The following is a 16,966-nucleotide window of genomic DNA, read 5'->3' as shown; positions in this document are numbered from 1 at the left end:
AGGTTTGCCAGACAAGAAAACAAATCCAGAGTTCGCAAGGGACTTCACGGCAGACACACGGGAGTGTTTATAATAACAGAGCACATGACTTAAGGTAGGAGGAAGTGGAGACAGAAGTGTGAGGACCAGGGAAAATGTAGGTCAATAGTTTGGGTAGGTGAAGAACTAATGGAATTGGGTATCATTTTTCTGAAAGTTTCCTTATCTTTGGTTGTAATTTTTGGTTTAAAATATCAGTATCAAAAACATGTCATCGGGCCTCCCCAGTGGCGCAGTGGTTGAGCGCTGGGTTGCGAAGCTGCCCGAAGCCTCTGCAGCGCAGGTTCGATCGCCGGCTGCTCCCCGGCCACCCAGAGGAGGGTCCCACATGGCGCGCAGACCTCTCCCGCCGCCCGCTGCTCCCCTCAGCAGTGTACTTCGGTCCTTCTGCCTGCTCTGCTCCCCGCTCTGGCTCTGGTAAATTCTCTCACCCTCCCACACTTCTGACTGTACCCAGTACTTGTATAAATAAATAAATAAATCTTAAAAAAAAAAAAAAAACAGGTTACTTAAAAAAAAAAATGTCATCTACATCTTAACAATAAAAAGGACCACACAATGACCATATCAAAGGATCAAAGAGCTTTATGTGGGCATTTCTTAACAAAAGGGTTAGGGTTAAATGTTAGCCAACAAATGCTAACTAATTTAATCAGTGTACAGAAGAAAACAAAAGTCAAGGTCACAGGAAGTACTTAAAGACCATCTTTCTACCTGTTACTCTTAAAATTTACATATGAAGATTTTAAAAGTGATATATGAACATAGAAAAAGAGTCCAAATGTACCAAAGGAAAAAGAAGTGTCCCTTCTACCCCAAGCCTTCAGCCACCCCATTACTCCTTCCCAGAGTTAGTTATCATTTCTTGGGACTCCTGGTATAGTTTAAACATAGAAGGACCTTATGTATGTCTGTGAGTTTACAGTATAATTCCTATTCTGCACTATCTTTTCACTTAGTAATATATTTGGAAGTTGGTACCTATCCGTCCTTAAGGAGGAGCTTGATTCTTTTAACCATAGAAAGTCTTTTTAAACTTTCCTCCTAGAACATAATTGGTTGGAAATTATAATTTTGCCAGAGCTGCTAACCTCAAGGCATCCTGGGATTCCTAGTTCTCTATCAGTTCTGTCTGCCTGGAAAACAGGACCTGAGGGGAAAACGCATGTTGAAGTTTAATGTGCCCTCCCAACAACTCTGTAAGAGAACAAATTGCACTTGTTATACAAATGCCTATCATTATACCCAGCAGCAAATTAAGCATTGGTTTCGATATCCAAGACATCTACCAGTAATGAGACACCTGTGCTGACTTGGCAGCAGGTAATCAGATAATCTGATTCAGCCTTTCAACTGCATTTTAGCAGATGGGGACACACACACACACACACACACAAACTCTCTCTCTCTCTCTCTCTCTCTCTCTCTCTCTCTCTCTCTCTCTCTCTCTCTCTCTCTGTATGCCTTCTATTCCTTGCAGCATTGCTTTGGTCTTCTGTATCTCTAATCACCCTTACCAATTATGTGACAGATTCCTATTATAATTTAAGTGGCTGATCTTATAGACTGATGGATCAGAAAGGACACATATTACATCAACTCACACAGAAGTGAATGTGACCAATTGCTTTGTTAATAGGCTTTTGCACTTAAATAGTTGTTGAACCAAGAAGAGAAACAAATAGCAGTAGCATTGTGAACACCAGCTGAGGACTAGTAGAGAAAAAAAAGGGCCAGAGTAAATCTCAGAAACTTTTTTGACTCACCCCTTGACTTGCCCACTTCATACCCAGTACCATTCCCTTATCCAGAAATGACCACTCTCCTTTCCAAAACTGTTTCCAGGCATTTACATACATGTTTATATAAAATCTAGAAATTTAATGCAGTGTATGATTGAGTTTTAACTAAATATTCTTGCCCTATTAATATTATTCTGTAAATTGCTTTTTTTTTCACTCAATAATATATTTGGAATTTTTTTCATGATAATACTTAAAGATTGACCTCACATTGTAAAAAGTGAAAGATTTATGAGTTCTGAAGAGAAACCAGAGTATTAACCTCACATCATTACTTCCGCATGGTACTTTATAAAATACCATGTGAGAAAACTTTGTATGCATTCAAATTATCTAGGAATCTTGTTAACACATAGATTCTGATTTTGGTAGTTCTGGGATAAGCCCTAAGATTCTGCATTTCTAAGACTCTCCCAGGTATTATTGAAGCTGCAGGTCAACAAATCAATCTTTGAGGAACAAAGATGTAGAGTATAGAGAAATTGCATGCTAGAGCTGACCTGAATCAGAGCATAATGGCCAAATTTCCAGGAATTTTTTGATCCTGTTGCTAAATATGGCAATCATTAAAAAATTAAATTATAAAAACCTAAAATTAAATTATTTAACAAACAAATGCTCAAAAATCATCACGTTTTCATTTTACTATAAATCTATGCTGGAAGTGATTTTTGTCTATTATATCTGCGTGGTAGAATTCTATACAAAGTTATGCTTTGGGGCACTTTTCCTAGTCCACATTTAGTTCATGTTGGCAGCTTGGGCTTGTCACCACAGAAATTGGGTGTAAAGATGTGAATTCCCCCAGCTTCCTTCCAACACTTGATATTACCCATATATTTTATTTTTGATAATTTGACAAATCAAAAATGGTATCTCTTTTTAACTTGCATTTCTCTGGTTACAGTGAAATTGGGTTTCTTGTATGCCATTTGTACAAATTTAATAGTATTATTCTTGTAAAAAGGACTATTTTTTCTATTTTGTTATGTAATTGATATCAATGATTCAAAAAATCAGGCCACCGTTCCTACCAGTTCTAAGAGAATTTCAATTTATCTTCTTGGAGGTTTAGGGCAATCATATAATCTGTAAACACGACAAATGTTACATTTTCATGTGTATAATTTTATGGTGCTGGCTCTGACTGCTGGGCACATTTGCAACAAGAGGCACTAGCTCATTGATTGGTCTCTCCCCTAATCCGGATAGGATCACCAACCTCTGCTGTAGATTTCTGACAGATCGCCTTTATCCTTTCTCTTTCTAGTTTCTTAAGAGAACTTTTTTTAAGTTAAAAATGGCTGTCCAATTTACCAAATGTTCGCTTGTACTCTTGAAGTTATGCGTTTTTGTGACAGTTGAATCTCTCACATTAACATTTCCTTTGTGATCAGGAGAACATTAGAGACTTGAGTTTTCTTCCCTTACATAGTGTACTCATTTCAACGCCTTTCCTGGTCCTTAAATGTTTCTCATCCCCGGTAGCCAGCCTCTGGGTCCTCAGAGGACCAGAAAGATCTCTCCATAACCCACTCAGCAATGAAATTTTACCCATAATGGCATCTCACTTAACGGATAGGGGATGCCATGAATGCAACCCATCACCTAGTGCCTATATTCCTGACACTCCCCTGCAATACCTACGCCCGTTAGTAAAAGTAAGAGGCACAGGACCCTTATAACTGCTCCCCACTCCCCACATCCCCCTCCCAGTGTTTAAACACCATTGCTCCGTCGACTTGTAACCCCTGGAGTGCTGATAAAGCTCATCGTGAGCGCTCCATGAACATTAGTCATGTTGCTTTTATCATCACTAGGGTGCCTGTGGGGAGAGAGAGCACTTTGGACCGCACCCGTCGGACCAGGTGAGCTGGCGAGTGCGAAGTTTTTCTCAAAATCTGACTTGGGGCGGCGCGGTGGTGGCTGGGGCCGGCCCTGCCCGGCTGTCCTAAGACCTCCGGGGCGGCAGGGGGCGCCCGCTACCACCGCTGGCAGCCGGGGGCGGGGCAACTGCGCGAGGGGGCGGGGCTGGCGGCGGGGGCGGGGCTGGCGGCGGGGCGGGCCGCTGGGATTGAGCGGCCGGGGCGGCGGGGCGAGGGCGGGGTCGGGGCGGCCGGAGCGGACAGCGCGGCGGGGCGAGGGTGCGGCGGCCGGGGCGGCCGGGCGGCCAGGGGCGGTCAGGGCGGCCGGGGCGGCCGGGGCGGCCAGGGCGGCCGGGGCGGGGCGGCCGGGCGAGGGGCGGGCGGGGGAGGGCGCGGGCCGGCGGGGCGCCTGGACGGAGCGCGCGGCCATGCAGGTGGGTGGCCTCGGCCCGCTCCTCTCGAACTTCGGCCCAGACCCGGGCCCGGGCTGCCCACCGCGCCGGCCCGAATCGGAACCGCAAGCGCCGCCCCGGTGCCCTGACCTTCCTGGGGCCCGCGGGAGACGGGGCGGGCGGCGGGCGGGCCGTGGCGCCCCCCGAGGACCCGGGCCCTGGGAGCGCCGGGGTCGGGGGCGCGCGGGGCGAGGGCCGCGGAGGGTCGGGGGCCCGCGTGGTCCTCGGAGTTGGGGAGCCCCGGGACTTCCCGGCGGGGCGGGGCCGTGGGTGGGGCTTGGGGGGGCGGCCCCGCGGTCCGCTGGGCGGGGAGCACCGCCCGGGTGCGGCTGCGGCTGCGGGACCGAGGCTTTAAGGGGAGGCTTCGCCCGGCACCTGCTCTCGCTGGAGGAAGCAGGAGGCAGATGGAGGTCGGGGGCCCGAGCGCTCACCTGGGAGGGAGTCGGGGAGAGTCCCGGGGGCCTGGAGGACAGGTCAGAGGTCCCAGACCGCGTGGGACCTGAGAGCCCCCCTTCTCCTAGGTGGCCATGACTGGCAGGGCGCGCAAAGAGGCGGTGCAGGCCGCGGCTCGGGAGCTCCTCAAATTCGTGAACCGGAGCCCTTCGCCCTTCCACGGTACGTGAGCCCGGCCCGGCCCGGGGCGGGGCGGGGCGGGGGTGCCTTCGCCGGCTTCGCGCCCTGAGAGGTTCTTTCGCTGCAGCGGTCGCTGAGTGCCGCAACCGCCTCCTCCAGGCTGGCTTCCATGAGCTCAAGGAAACAGAGACCTGGGATATCCAGCCCGAGAGCAAGGTACTAAGGGTGGGGTGGGGACAAAGAAGCAGATCCCCGGGCTGGGGCTCAAAGTCCTGCGGGCCAGTTGGCTGGCTAGTCCAAGGCACCCCTCTTTCCCCCAGTACTTTCTGACCAGGAACTCCTCCTCCATCATCGCTTTTGCTGTGGGAGGCCAGTTCGTGCCTGGCAATGGTTTCAGCCTCATTGGGGCCCACACAGACAGCCCCTGCCTGCGGGTGAGGAACTGGGGCTGTGCTGGGGGGGGTGTGTGTGTGTGTGTGGTGGGGTGGTAATGGGGAGAACAGGGCAAGAGGAAACTGGGAGCAGGAGAGAAGACTTGTCACCCCCTTTGTCCACATCTTGGGCTTTCTTCAACACTAATATTCTGTTACTTCACCTGTGAATGCTCTGCTCAAAATCTTGTCATGAGGCCTCATTCCGTGTGCTTCTTGCTCCCCATCGTCACACTCAGGTGAAACGGCGGTCTCGCCGCAGCCAGGTGGGCTTCCAGCAGGTTGGTGTGGAGACCTACGGCGGTGGGATCTGGAGCACCTGGTTTGACCGTGACCTGACCTTGGCTGGACGTGTCATTGTCAAGGTGGGAACTGAGCTTGGACCTGGGAGGTTCTCAGCTTCAGCTATCTGAAGAGTGACTCTCACCTTCCTTTAGAAGAGTTAGGAAGAGTCTGGGTCCGAGGACAACCTTGGTTAGTCCGGGTTAAGTGGGGGCTTTAGCCCCCAGTTGTGATTGAAAGGCACCCTGCCTGACCCAGCCTGGCCACCCCAGTGTCCCACTTCAGGCCGGCTGGAGCAGCGGCTGGTGCACGTGGACAGGCCCATCCTTCGCATCCCGCACCTGGCCATCCATCTCCAGCGGAATATCAACGAGAACTTTGGGCCCAACATGGAGATGCACTTGTGAGACTGGGACAAGGGCCCTGGGGACTAGGAGGGATGGTGTGGGCACCAGGTGATGAAAGAGGCCCCGTGGGGCCTGGGAGGTCACTAACTACTGGTGGCCATGGTCAGTTTCTACTCTTGGGACCCAGCTGATGTCTTAGAGCCCTCAGAATTCTGTCATTTGGGGAACAAGCTGGGACTTGAAGAGCAAGGGAAGTTCCCCATCAGGAGATGCCTGAATCTAGTTCTGTCCTGCTCTGCCCCCCACTTCTCTCCTCACCTCTCCCCCCACTGTATCTCCCCACAGGGTCCCCATTCTTGCTACAGCAGTCCAGGAGGAGTTGGAGAAGGGGACCCCTGAGCCTGGACCTCTCAGTGCTACCGTAAGAGAGTCTCCCACTCGCAGGGAGTGATGAGCAGAGTGGGAGGGACCAATTCCTGAGAGGTGGGGGTGGACCCCCCCTCCCAGCATCCTTCTGCCCTGCAGGATGACCGGCACCACTCGGTCCTCATGTCCCTACTCTGTGCCCATTTGGGGCTGAGCCCTGAGGACATCTTGGAGATGGAACTGTGTCTTGCAGACACCCAGCCTGCGGTAAGGAACGGCCACGGGATCTTGGGGAGGGGGGCGGTCTCCAGGATCCCAGCCTGCTCCAGCATGCCCCCCTAAAACTCTCATCACTTCTGCCAGTTTCCCAGTTACTCTTATTCCTGTCTTCTCCCTTCCTGCCATCAGGCCCGGTTTCCACTCCAGACCTGCTCACCTGCATTCTCTGGGGTGGGGCCTGGGAGTCACCTTCCCCCAGATTCCCCAGGAGCTTCTGCTGCAGATGGTCCCCACCAGCTCCAAACTCGCACCCTTATTCTGGAGCCTTTCCTTGCATCCCTCCCACTCGCCAGCAGCAGGAGACAGCTAAGCCTTTAGATGTCCTGTTGGAGCTGCACCAAGTTTCTGTTTCTCCGCTGGTCTCTATTGCCTAAGCTTTTCTGGTGACCATTCCTGCCCTCCCTCTTCCTGTCCCTCGGGCACTAGTGAGAAGCTATAAGCTACCACCCTCCTGTCCCTGAGCTCCATCCAGCCCAGACCCATCTCCCCAGCCCTGCACAGCAGGGATCAAGGTGCTCTGAGGCAGGAGTCAGGGAGTTTGTGCAAAGAACCTTGGAGGCTCAGAGGCTCCCTCTAGCTCAGGGAGCAGGAAGAGGCAGGTAAGTAGGGGTGAAGGGTGAAGGTCAGGCTGCCTGTCCTGTTTTTCTAGGTCCTGGGTGGTGCCTATGAGGAATTCATCTTTGCCCCTCGGCTAGACAATCTGCACAGCTGCTTCTGTGCCCTGCAGGTAAGGGGTGGGAGGATGGCCTCACGCCCTGCAGGTGGCGGGAGAATCACTGGCCATTTCCTCTGTCTGCTAGAGTGGGAGGGCCAGGTGGAGAGGCCCAAAGGCTGTAGCCTCTTCTTGCCCTGGCCTGAGGCCTGGGCCTGAGGTGTGGGGAGGCTGAGAGTTCCCTTAGGGCACCTCAGTGTCTTTCTTACCCCTGCTCCTGCTGCTCCTCCTTCCATTTGGCCTCTGCCTCAAGGGAGGGGCCTTAGCATCCCATTGAAAAGGTCCCCCCAACTTTGCGAGGCAGTGGCCTAAAGATGGAGGCCTGTGAGATCCCAGCCTCTCTCCTTGCGGCCATGATTACAGCAGGCAGGGGGCGGAGGGTGAGGGAAGCATGAGTGCCCAGGTGCTGGCGGACTGAGTTACAGAGGAAGGAGGAGGGATGAGGATGATGCTCTTGATTCTTCCCCAAACAGGCCTTGATTGATTCCTGTGCAGCTCCTGCCTCCCTGGCCTCGGACCCCCACGTGCGCATGATCACCCTCTATGACAATGAAGAGGTAGGTCTGGGGCTCTGTTGGGGCGTCTCTGGAGTTTTCCATAGCCAGCTGGTGCCAGGCCTCCATTGTGAGCCAGGGCCATTGTGGAGGTCCCAAAGGCAGAGTAACTAATGCTTGCTGTGCTCCCTGAGCATTTGGTCCCATCTGCTCTGGTGTGACCCTATGTCCTGTGTGTCCTTGATGCCACACAGTGGGTCCTCGAGGATTTGGCCCTGTATCTCTGCTGCCCCACGGTCACCACCTGGTGGCTGCTAGAATGTGTGCTTGTGTTAAGAGCAGTCAGAGAGGCTGAACTAGAGCTGGAGTACGTGGATAGTTCTCTGCCTGTGACACACAGCTCCGAGTTAGCAGGTCATCAGGCCTCTGCTGTCCTGAACTCAGCTTCCAGGGTGACTACTAGTCAGGGAGGAGGGGCACTGGGGAAGCTACATCTCGCTTTTTAAGGGCATAACCCAGAAGTGGCAGTCACCACTGCCTCTGTCTCCTGGAACCAGCAAGGCCCTGCTCAGCTGTGAGGGAAGCTGGGGATGTCCCCTCAGTTGCCTACTTATGTGTTTAGTTATGACCTACGTGATCTTTGTAAAAGGCAGCCAGTGGATTCTGGCACATGTTAAAGCCGACGGTGTGTGTGGCTCTCCGTCTGAGGCCCAAATGTGAGGGTTGAGAAGGAGGAAGAGAGGCTTCCTCCTTTGTGGAAGCCCAGCAGGAAGTGCTATTTTGGCCCCAGAGATGACAAAGGATTAGTTTGGCCCCAGCCCACTGTCAGGTTTTCAGTGACATGAGGTTGGGGAACTTGATGATAACACCCTGTGTTTTCCTTTTGCTGCCTCATTGGGGTCCTGGGCCAATCTGGACATGGGGTCCCTCTCCCCGGCCTCCAGCTTAGGCCCTTGAGCCCAGGTCTGAGTCAGGTCTTTGCTCTCGCAGGTGGGGTCTGAGAGCGCCCAGGGGGCGCAGTCACTGCTGACGGAGCTGGTGCTGCGGCGAATCTCAGCCTCAGCGCAGCACCTGACGGCCTTCGAGGAAGCCATACCCAAGTCCTACATGATCAGTGCAGACATGGCCCATGCCGTGCACCCCAACTACCCGTGAGTCTACCATGGCACATAGGTCTGCCAGACCTGAATAGCTGGAGATGTGACCGTAACCTGCCTCCCAGCTCGGTCCTGGCTCTGGACCAAGGCCTCCCCCACCTCCCTTTCCTCATTCTGCAGGGGAGTTCAGTGGGTTTTCCTTCTGATTGCTCCAAGGCCCAGCTTGGCCAAAATCAGTTAGCCATGTTGACGAGGCTGTGTTTCCGTCTGCTGGGTAGAGGCTGCTGCAACGCTGTTTGTAGAGTGACTCAGTCCTACCCGCACTGTAGAAAGAAAGATTGAGGGCTGTGTTGTGAGGTGTGGGTGCTGACATGCCCAGTTCCCGTTTGCCATCCCTGACCCTTAGCCTGCCTGTTCCAGGGACAAGCACGAGGAGAACCACCGGCCCCTATTCCACAAGGTGAGGTGCTCCCGTTTCTCCCCAGGACTTGGAGGCTTGGCTGGTTCTGGCCTCTCGTTCCCTCTGGGCCTGTCATCCTCTCTGCCTCAACTTCCGGTCTGCCTCCCCCCAGGGCCCCGTGATCAAGGTCAATAGCAAGCAGCGCTATGCCTCAAACGCCGTCTCCGAGGCCCTAATCCGAGAAGTGGCCAGCAGTGTTGGGGTGCCCCTGCAGGTGAGGGCAGGCCTGTCTGGGAGGGCATGATGGAGGCAGCAGGGTTGGGGGTAAGTGGGGGAACTTGCACAACAAGAAATTTCAGGCTCTCCTTGTTGGTTTCTCTCCCCTAAGTTGGTTGCATTTGATGACTGTTAGAAGCCACATTCTGGTGTCAAGAGTGTTGTTCTTGGGGAGAGTGCTTTGGGGCCCATTTCTGTAGAAAACATAGAAGAAAGACATGTATTTCGAGAGTCATGTGTTAATATTGTAATCCTTATTCCAAAAATTGGAAGCTAATCCTTTATCTGATTGTGTAATTGTTTTAACTTACACTGTAAGTCTTGGTACCTGACATCATATTATAATTTAATTTACCTTTTAACCATAATATAAAGAAAATGATTTTAAGATGTCAGTCATGATATTTTTTAAAACACTGAAACTAAGTGATCTCTCTCTCGGTGTATGGTGTGGGGGGCATATGAAGGAAGAGGGTGACATAAAAGATACATTTTTAAAAAAATATTCATTTATTTATTCATATAAGAACTGGGGTACAGGCCAGAGGTGTGGGTGGTGAGAGGATTCACCAGAGACAGAGTGGGGAGCAGAACAGGTGGATCTACTGAAATACGCTGCTGAGGGATGCAGTGGATGAGACAGGAGAGGCCTGCAGCGCCACGTGGGTTGCTCCATGGCCAGCTGGGGATAGAACTCTTGCTGCAGTGGCTGGAGATGGCTTGATGTCTTTAACCCCTGAAGCACCAGGGAGGCCCCAAGGATACATTGTTTTTTAATCCCCTCCTCCTGCTCTGCAGAGAAGGGGTTATTTGGGGAGGTGAGATGATGTTAGTTGGAACCTGGAGTGAAAGAGTAGGACCAAGTCAGGATATACTGACCTTTGGGCTGGTGTCATGTCGCCTTTGTAATTTTTTTTTTAATATTTTTTTAAATTTATTATTTTTATACAAGAACCGGGGTACAGACCAGATGCACGGGAGGGTGAGAAGATTCACTGGAGACAGAGCAGGGAACAGAACAGGCAGACTGAAGAAATACACTGTATGGGGAGCAGCGGGCAAGACAAGAGAGGTCTGCCTCGCCATGTGGGCTTCTTGCTGGCCAGCCGGAATAGAACCCACGTTTTATCCTGGTCACATCCACTCTCTGAGGCGGGAGAAGTGACCATCTGCCAGGTCCTTATGGCTCTGTGGCGCTGGGCTGACCTCCACCTTGGCCTCGTATGTGCTGCTCATGAGACCTTCCCTCTCCCCCCAGGATCTCATGGTCCGGAATGACTCCCCCTGTGGGACCACCATTGGCCCTATCTTGGCTTCTCGGCTGGGGCTGCGGGTGCTGGACTTAGGCAGCCCCCAACTGGCCATGCACTCCATCCGGGAGACAGCCTGCACTACGGGAGTACTCCAGACCCTCACCCTCTTCAAGGTGACTCCCCCCTCACCCCTTTTGCCTTGGACACCTGGACTCCTGTCCCTCTAGTGCCGGATTGGTTGCTGGTCAGCATCACCACCACTGAGTGGTTGGCCTAGATGAAGGGTCTGGGTGTCTCGGTGCTACTGTGTAGGAATGAAGGGTTCACATTCTTAAATCTCGGGAGTCCTGATCAACCCCCAGAAGATAATGAGGGGACAAAGAAGGCTCAGGGATGGGATGATGGGCAGTTCCTGGGTGAGGGTAAAGCAGCTGTGCCTCTCTTGCTGGGGCCCCTGTTGGTGGGAGGTAAGGGTAGGGCACCTCATTCTGGCCTCCACTAATTCCAGATCCCATGTTGCATCCCATTTCAGGGCTTCTTTGAGCTGTTCCCTTCTCTGAATCGTAACCTCCTAGTGGATTGAGGCCTCTTGGAAAGACTTCTCATCCACGGGAAGTTCTCAGCTGAGCTGAAGCTGGATTATTAAAGTGCATTTTCCACTCAAACCCATTCTGTTGTGCCTGTTTGGAGGCTGAAAGAATGAAGGTTCAGCCTGCCTTGACCTTCTGAACTAGGATGGGAGTGGGGATAGAGTATAGGTGGAGGAGGCCACAGCTCCTAGGGTTTCAAACTCTTCCTAAGCTCATGCCTGATGTGGACGAAGGGTGGGTGGTGCCCAACTTGGAAGGTCACTTCTTCCGTCCTCAGTCTCCCTTCTGGGATGTGGTCTCAAGGCTCTTTCCTCCTTTCATTCCCTGAAAAGTCTCAGCACCCTGCAGTCTCCCAGCTCAGATTAACCCCCTCAGGCTGCCCTGGGCTATCAAGGCTGTTTGCCACCCTCCTGCAATCCCTCCTCAGCCCTCCCCAGAGCTGCAAAGAGAAGGGCACTGGCTGTGCTTCCAGCCTCACCATCACCCCCCGTCACTTCTCAGCCGCCACCAGTGCATCTCCATTGCTGAGTGTATTACCAGGGAAAAAGATTATCACCAAAGAAATTAAAACGGGAAAAGTAAAAATCTGCTTATAAACCAGCTGCCCCCTCTCATCAAAACAATTGAGCTAATAATTGGTGGTCTTCCAAGGTGAGGGATGCCAATATAAAAATTTTTGTGAAAATATGACCATTTGAGCTTTCAAAAACACTTTAATATGATCTAGAGAAATTCTTCCACATCAATACATACACATTTAATTTAGCAATGGCACAAAATGAGAATCCACCTAAAGCTGTGTCTGCAAAGGTAAAGCCAAATACATGGAAATGTCTACAATGTGCTGTTGATAAGATGGTAAATCATGTGAACTACATGAAGAGATCACAGGACATTGTTGAGTACAAAAGACCAGTTGCAAAACTATGTAAAGGATGATGCAATTTGGGCAAAAAATCTGTGTACCCAAAAACTTATTTTATGGGTATGCATGTGTATGTATAGAAAAAAAGGCGCATTGAATTTGAACGATGATTTTCTGAGAGTGACAAAAGGCCTTTCACCTTTTTGGCTTTCTTTTCTATGAAGGAGTATTCATGTATTACTAAATAGAAAAACTTTAATCTGGGCTGAGAAAACACTGTGTGTGTGCCTAGTTTGTACAAAAGAAATAGATTCTGGAATGAAGCTTATCATAACATGCCCTTATCAGCTTCCCTCCTTTCTTGTCTCACTTTCCCATTCCGTACAATGTTTTCCTTTAATTAAACCTCTCCCATCCAGATTCTTGTCTCAGGTCAGTTTCTGAGAAACCTACAGGAAGTTAGAAGTCCTTTGAGGTAGAGAATAAGATGTAGGAGCCTGCTATTCTGTTGCTACTCAGCTTTGTACTGTAGGTCCTTATCTATGCAATAAGGTGAAAAGGGGAGTAAAAGAAAGGCTGGAAAGAGAGGGGCAAACTTCCTTTTGATATGATTTGTTACTTAGAAGACCCAAAAGATAAATTATTTGGATTAATAAGAGATGGCTGGTTGAAAAGTCAATATACAAAAATCAATTGTATTTCTATATGCCAGCTATGAATGGTTAGAAAATGAAATTGTAAAAAAAGATTACTCCTATAAAGCATAAAAATCAAGTGCCCATAAATAAATAAAAGATATACAAGATCTCTCCAGAGAAAATCATATAAAAGGAGGTCCAAATAATTTGGAAGATATGTGTTACTTTTCAATGTGAAACTCAATATTGTAAAAATATTGGTTCTCCTCCAACTTGACATATAAATGCAGTGCACTCCTAATTAAAATGTCAGCAGGTTCTCTCCTCCTCCATTCTTTTCTTCTTTTGTGGGAGTTGACAAGCTATTCTATATGTGGAAATAGCTAAGACACTTTTGCAGAAGACAACTGCCTTACCAGTTATGAAAGCTTATTACAAAGCTATAATCATCAAGACAGGACGTTGTTAGCTCACGGATAGACTTACCAATAGAGCCAGCAGAGACACCTGAATATCTGATACTTGACTTATGACAAAAGTGGCTATTCCAATGGTCTTTTTGATAAATTGTGTCATGAAAATTGGTTATCCATGTGGAAAAATGAACTTGGAACCCTGCCTTCCATAATGCACAAAATCAATTGCAAGTAGAGTTTAGATCTAAACTATAGATGACAAAAACAATAAAGCTTTTAGAAAATATTAGAGAAGAATGTCTTTATGACCAGGGCTGGGCAAGATTGAAATAATACAAAGAACACTAAGCATAGAAGAAAATATTGGCAAAGCTGACCTCATTAAAATTATCATTAAGAGAATTAGAAGACAAGTCATAAAGTGAAACAAGGTAAATTCAACTTATGTAACTGACAAAGGGCTCATTGAGAGTATAGAAAGACCTACAGGTTAATAAGAAAAAAGAACAATGGGCACAATTGATGAGCAGGTAGTCTTCAAAAGAGGAAACCCAAGTGGCCATTGAATACATGAACACATACTTTACCTCATCAGTCAGATAGACAGTGGATTGAATCATGTGAAATTGACTGTGTTGGACCATCTTGATCTACAAAATGGCGGTTTCATGGGGTTTAACCTAACACAGATGAAAACCATGCTAAGACACCACTGTACACAGCCTGACAGCACCAAATGTTGAAGATGTGGAGCAACATTAGTGTTCCTGCCTTCTTGGGGTGTACATAGACCATAGCTAAGTTTGGCGTGGTCCTCATAAGCCAGCCAGTTACTCCAGACGTACACTGAGTGGATTACTGGCGTGGGCACCAGGAATGTGTGCAAGAGTGTCCACTGCAGCATTGCTCAAGAGCCCCAAAGTGGAAACAATGCAGGAGTCCATCAACCACACAGTGGATACTGGCAGAGAGCCTACCTTTGTGAGTGCTAAGGCATAAACAATGTAGGGACCCTATTAAGTAAAAGAATACAAAATGACAAAAATACGTAAAATTACAAATTAATATGAAAGCAAATAACTAATTAGAATGAAGACAAACTTTAATGGAAGAATTAACAGCAACTCTTCATAAATTCTTCTAAAAAGTAAAAATACACTTTCTGACTTGTTCTGCAAGACCAGACTGTGATTTAAATACCACATGTCAAAAGAAAAGGGAAGAAATTAATCTTTTATGAATAGAGACACATAAATACTCAACAAAATAGCAAATTGAATCCAGCAACCCCCAGTAAAGCAGTATACACCGTGACAAAGCAGGATTTATCCCAGGAAAGAGAGCTTGATTCAACATATGAAAATCAATATAATACACCGTATCAATGGACTAAAGGACAAAACCCACAAGATCATCTCAGCAGATGCAAAAAAAAAAAAAAATTGACAAAATCCAACATCCTTTCATCATAAAAATATTCAACCCTCAGAAGGAAACTTCCTTAGCCTGATAAAGGGTAGCTATGAGAAATCCACAAATAACATCATACCTAATAGTGAAAGACTAAGCTTTCCTCCTAAGATCTAGAACAAAATGGGGAAAGAAAAATTCATAACTAGAATGAAAAAAAAAATCACAGCAAATTACTTTTATAAATCATACAAAAATATTTGATCATGCGACCACATTGCTAAGGTTGCACCCAGAACCTGGGGAGGGTTGTGGAAACTGAGACTCCCCAAAGCTGAAGATTCATTAGCATCACAGTACACCCTACTCTGAATTGTAATGCGATATTATCACACAATGGAAGATGATAGAGCAATGAAAATGGATGTGATATATTGAATAGTTACATTGAACATTATGACTGAATTTTTAAAATACAATGTTGAGTAACAGAAGTCAGTGCAAAATAACCCATATCACATGTTGTGTAGTGTCTCCCAAAAAATGCATATCCATCTGGATGGAACCTTACATTGTGTCCTAATTTCGAAAAAGGGTCTTTGCAGATGTGGTTAGTAAAGGATCTTGAGGTAAAATTATCCTCCATTTGGGATGGGCTCGAAATCTAGTGATCAGTGTCTTTAGAAGAAGGAGGGGGAGAGGGCCTCGCTGGTAGTGCAGGCGATTGAGCGCACCCCTGTGACGCTGTCCGCAGCCTCCGCAGCATGAGTTCGATCCTCACTGACTGTGGAGCAACACATATGGTGCGGCAGACCTCTCCTGTCTCACCCACTGCTCCCCTCAGCAGTGTATTTCAGTCAGTCTGCCTGTTCTGTTCCCCACTCTGTCTCTGGTGAATCATCTCACCCTCCCCCACATCTGGCCTGTACCCCGGTTCTTGTATAAATTAACAAAGGAGAGGGAGATTTGGACACACAGAAAGACGGAGGGAGGCTGTGTGAAGATGGAGGCCCGTACTGGAATATGCCATAAGCCAGGGAATACCAGGAGGCCCCAGAAACTGGAAGACGCACGGGTTGGGGGACTCCTCCATAGAGCCTTTGCTGGGGAGCAGTCAGTCTGCCAACTCCTTGATTTCAGACTTCAGGCCTCCGGACTTGTGAGAGAATACATGATTTAAACCACCAAGCATGAGATGATTTGTTGTAACAACAGGAAGAAACAAAATACACTATATAGTTACATTTCTAAATGCTACTCTTTTAAAATGTGTGCTTACTGGGCCTCCCCTGGGGGCCCAGTGCTTGAGCGCTGGGCTGCGAGGCTGCCCACAGCCTCTGCAGCGCTGGTTCATTCCCCAGCTGCAGGCGAGGGTCCCACCAAAAAAAAAAAAAAAAAAATGTGTGCTTACTTATGTTGCACAACAAAGGAAGGAAGGACATGATGCCCACAAAACAGGAGAGTGATTGGAGAGGAAGAGGAAGAGAGAGAGAGTGCTGTGGCCTGGAAGCCCAGAGGTATTTCTGGCCTGGGGAACATTGCTGTTCTCAGCCCAGAGATATGTTGAGCTACACCTTTATATTTTTTCCTCTAATCTGTGCAACTTGTCACCATCATGAGGTTAAAATGCTTTTTTAAATAAGAGAAAGAAAAGCAAAACAGTCTCAAAAAGAAAGGTTGGCATCCGAAATATTTTAAATTGAAAGAAGGGGAAAGTTGCTCCTAAAATGGTTGGATCATTAGGAGCAAAGAAATGTCCCCTCCTTGTCTAACTAGACCCAGAAGCTCCAGCACTGGGGGCATGCTGGGAGGGGCACAGGGAAGAGGGTTCCTTGGGTTCTCCAGGAAAATTTCCCTTCTCTCCTGGCCGGGCTCCCCTTACCTCCCCCAGAGGGCGCTGCTCCCCACTGAGCTCAGCCTTCAGAAAAGACAGCCCTTCCTCGCTCCCTTAGTTTAACTTCTGGAAAATAGAAATGTTCAAAGAAAAATGAACCCCAATATATCACTAAAAAAGCCTGATTAAGGGGAGCCAAAGGTGGAGAAGATCTTGAATCTATGTATTCTGAAAGCAAGGAAGAGCTTGTTCTCCCAGCTCTCTGTCCTTCCTGTCCATGAATTGTCTCAAGAATCGAAGGGACACCCCCTGAGTACCCCATGCCTGGCTCATGCTTTCTTCCACAGATCAGGAGACACGCCTAAGCTTGCACTGCATGCCAGCATGAATCCGTATACACAAACACAACTTGCACAGGCCTCACACATTCATCTGCCCCCTTCCACTTCACACACATACAGAAACATAGTACACACACTCATACACAGACACACACCTACACACAAGCTCATAAACATGTGCATGCATGACACACACTTATAGGC

The 16,966-nt window shown here is 48.8% G+C and overlaps 1 protein-coding gene across 2 annotated transcripts; it reads left to right on the top strand.

Annotated features, from left to right (window-relative positions):
• Positions 1-4,679: 4,679 nt before the first annotated feature.
• DNPEP (aspartyl aminopeptidase) lies at positions 4,680-11,320 on the top strand (the record flags this gene model as incomplete). 2 transcript variants are annotated; one of them, XM_084228525.1, is made up of 14 exons in its annotated part: positions 4,680-4,773; positions 4,859-4,947; positions 5,052-5,165; positions 5,402-5,527; positions 5,717-5,847; positions 6,137-6,212; positions 6,317-6,424; positions 7,086-7,163; positions 7,622-7,705; positions 8,633-8,793; positions 9,160-9,199; positions 9,312-9,413; positions 10,674-10,841; positions 11,201-11,320. In XM_084228525.1, 14 exons carry the CDS (start codon positions 4,686-4,688, stop codon positions 11,249-11,251), a joined length of 1,416 nt encoding a protein of 471 aa, XP_084084651.1. In that variant the 3' UTR covers positions 11,252-11,320. The 2 variants fall into 2 exon arrangements, with proteins under 2 accessions (XP_084084651.1, XP_084084652.1); XM_084228526.1 differs by lacking the exon at positions 6,317-6,424 and having other exon boundaries at positions 4,686-4,773.
• Between the last annotated feature and the right edge of the window lie 5,646 nt (positions 11,321-16,966).

This window comes from Talpa europaea (assembly GCF_964194135.1).
Source record: "Talpa europaea genome assembly, chromosome: 1".
Taxonomy (NCBI): domain Eukaryota; kingdom Metazoa; phylum Chordata; class Mammalia; order Eulipotyphla; family Talpidae; genus Talpa; species Talpa europaea.
The sequence above is the reverse complement of the archived record's forward strand: the minus strand, read 5'-3'. Positions and strand labels throughout refer to the sequence as shown.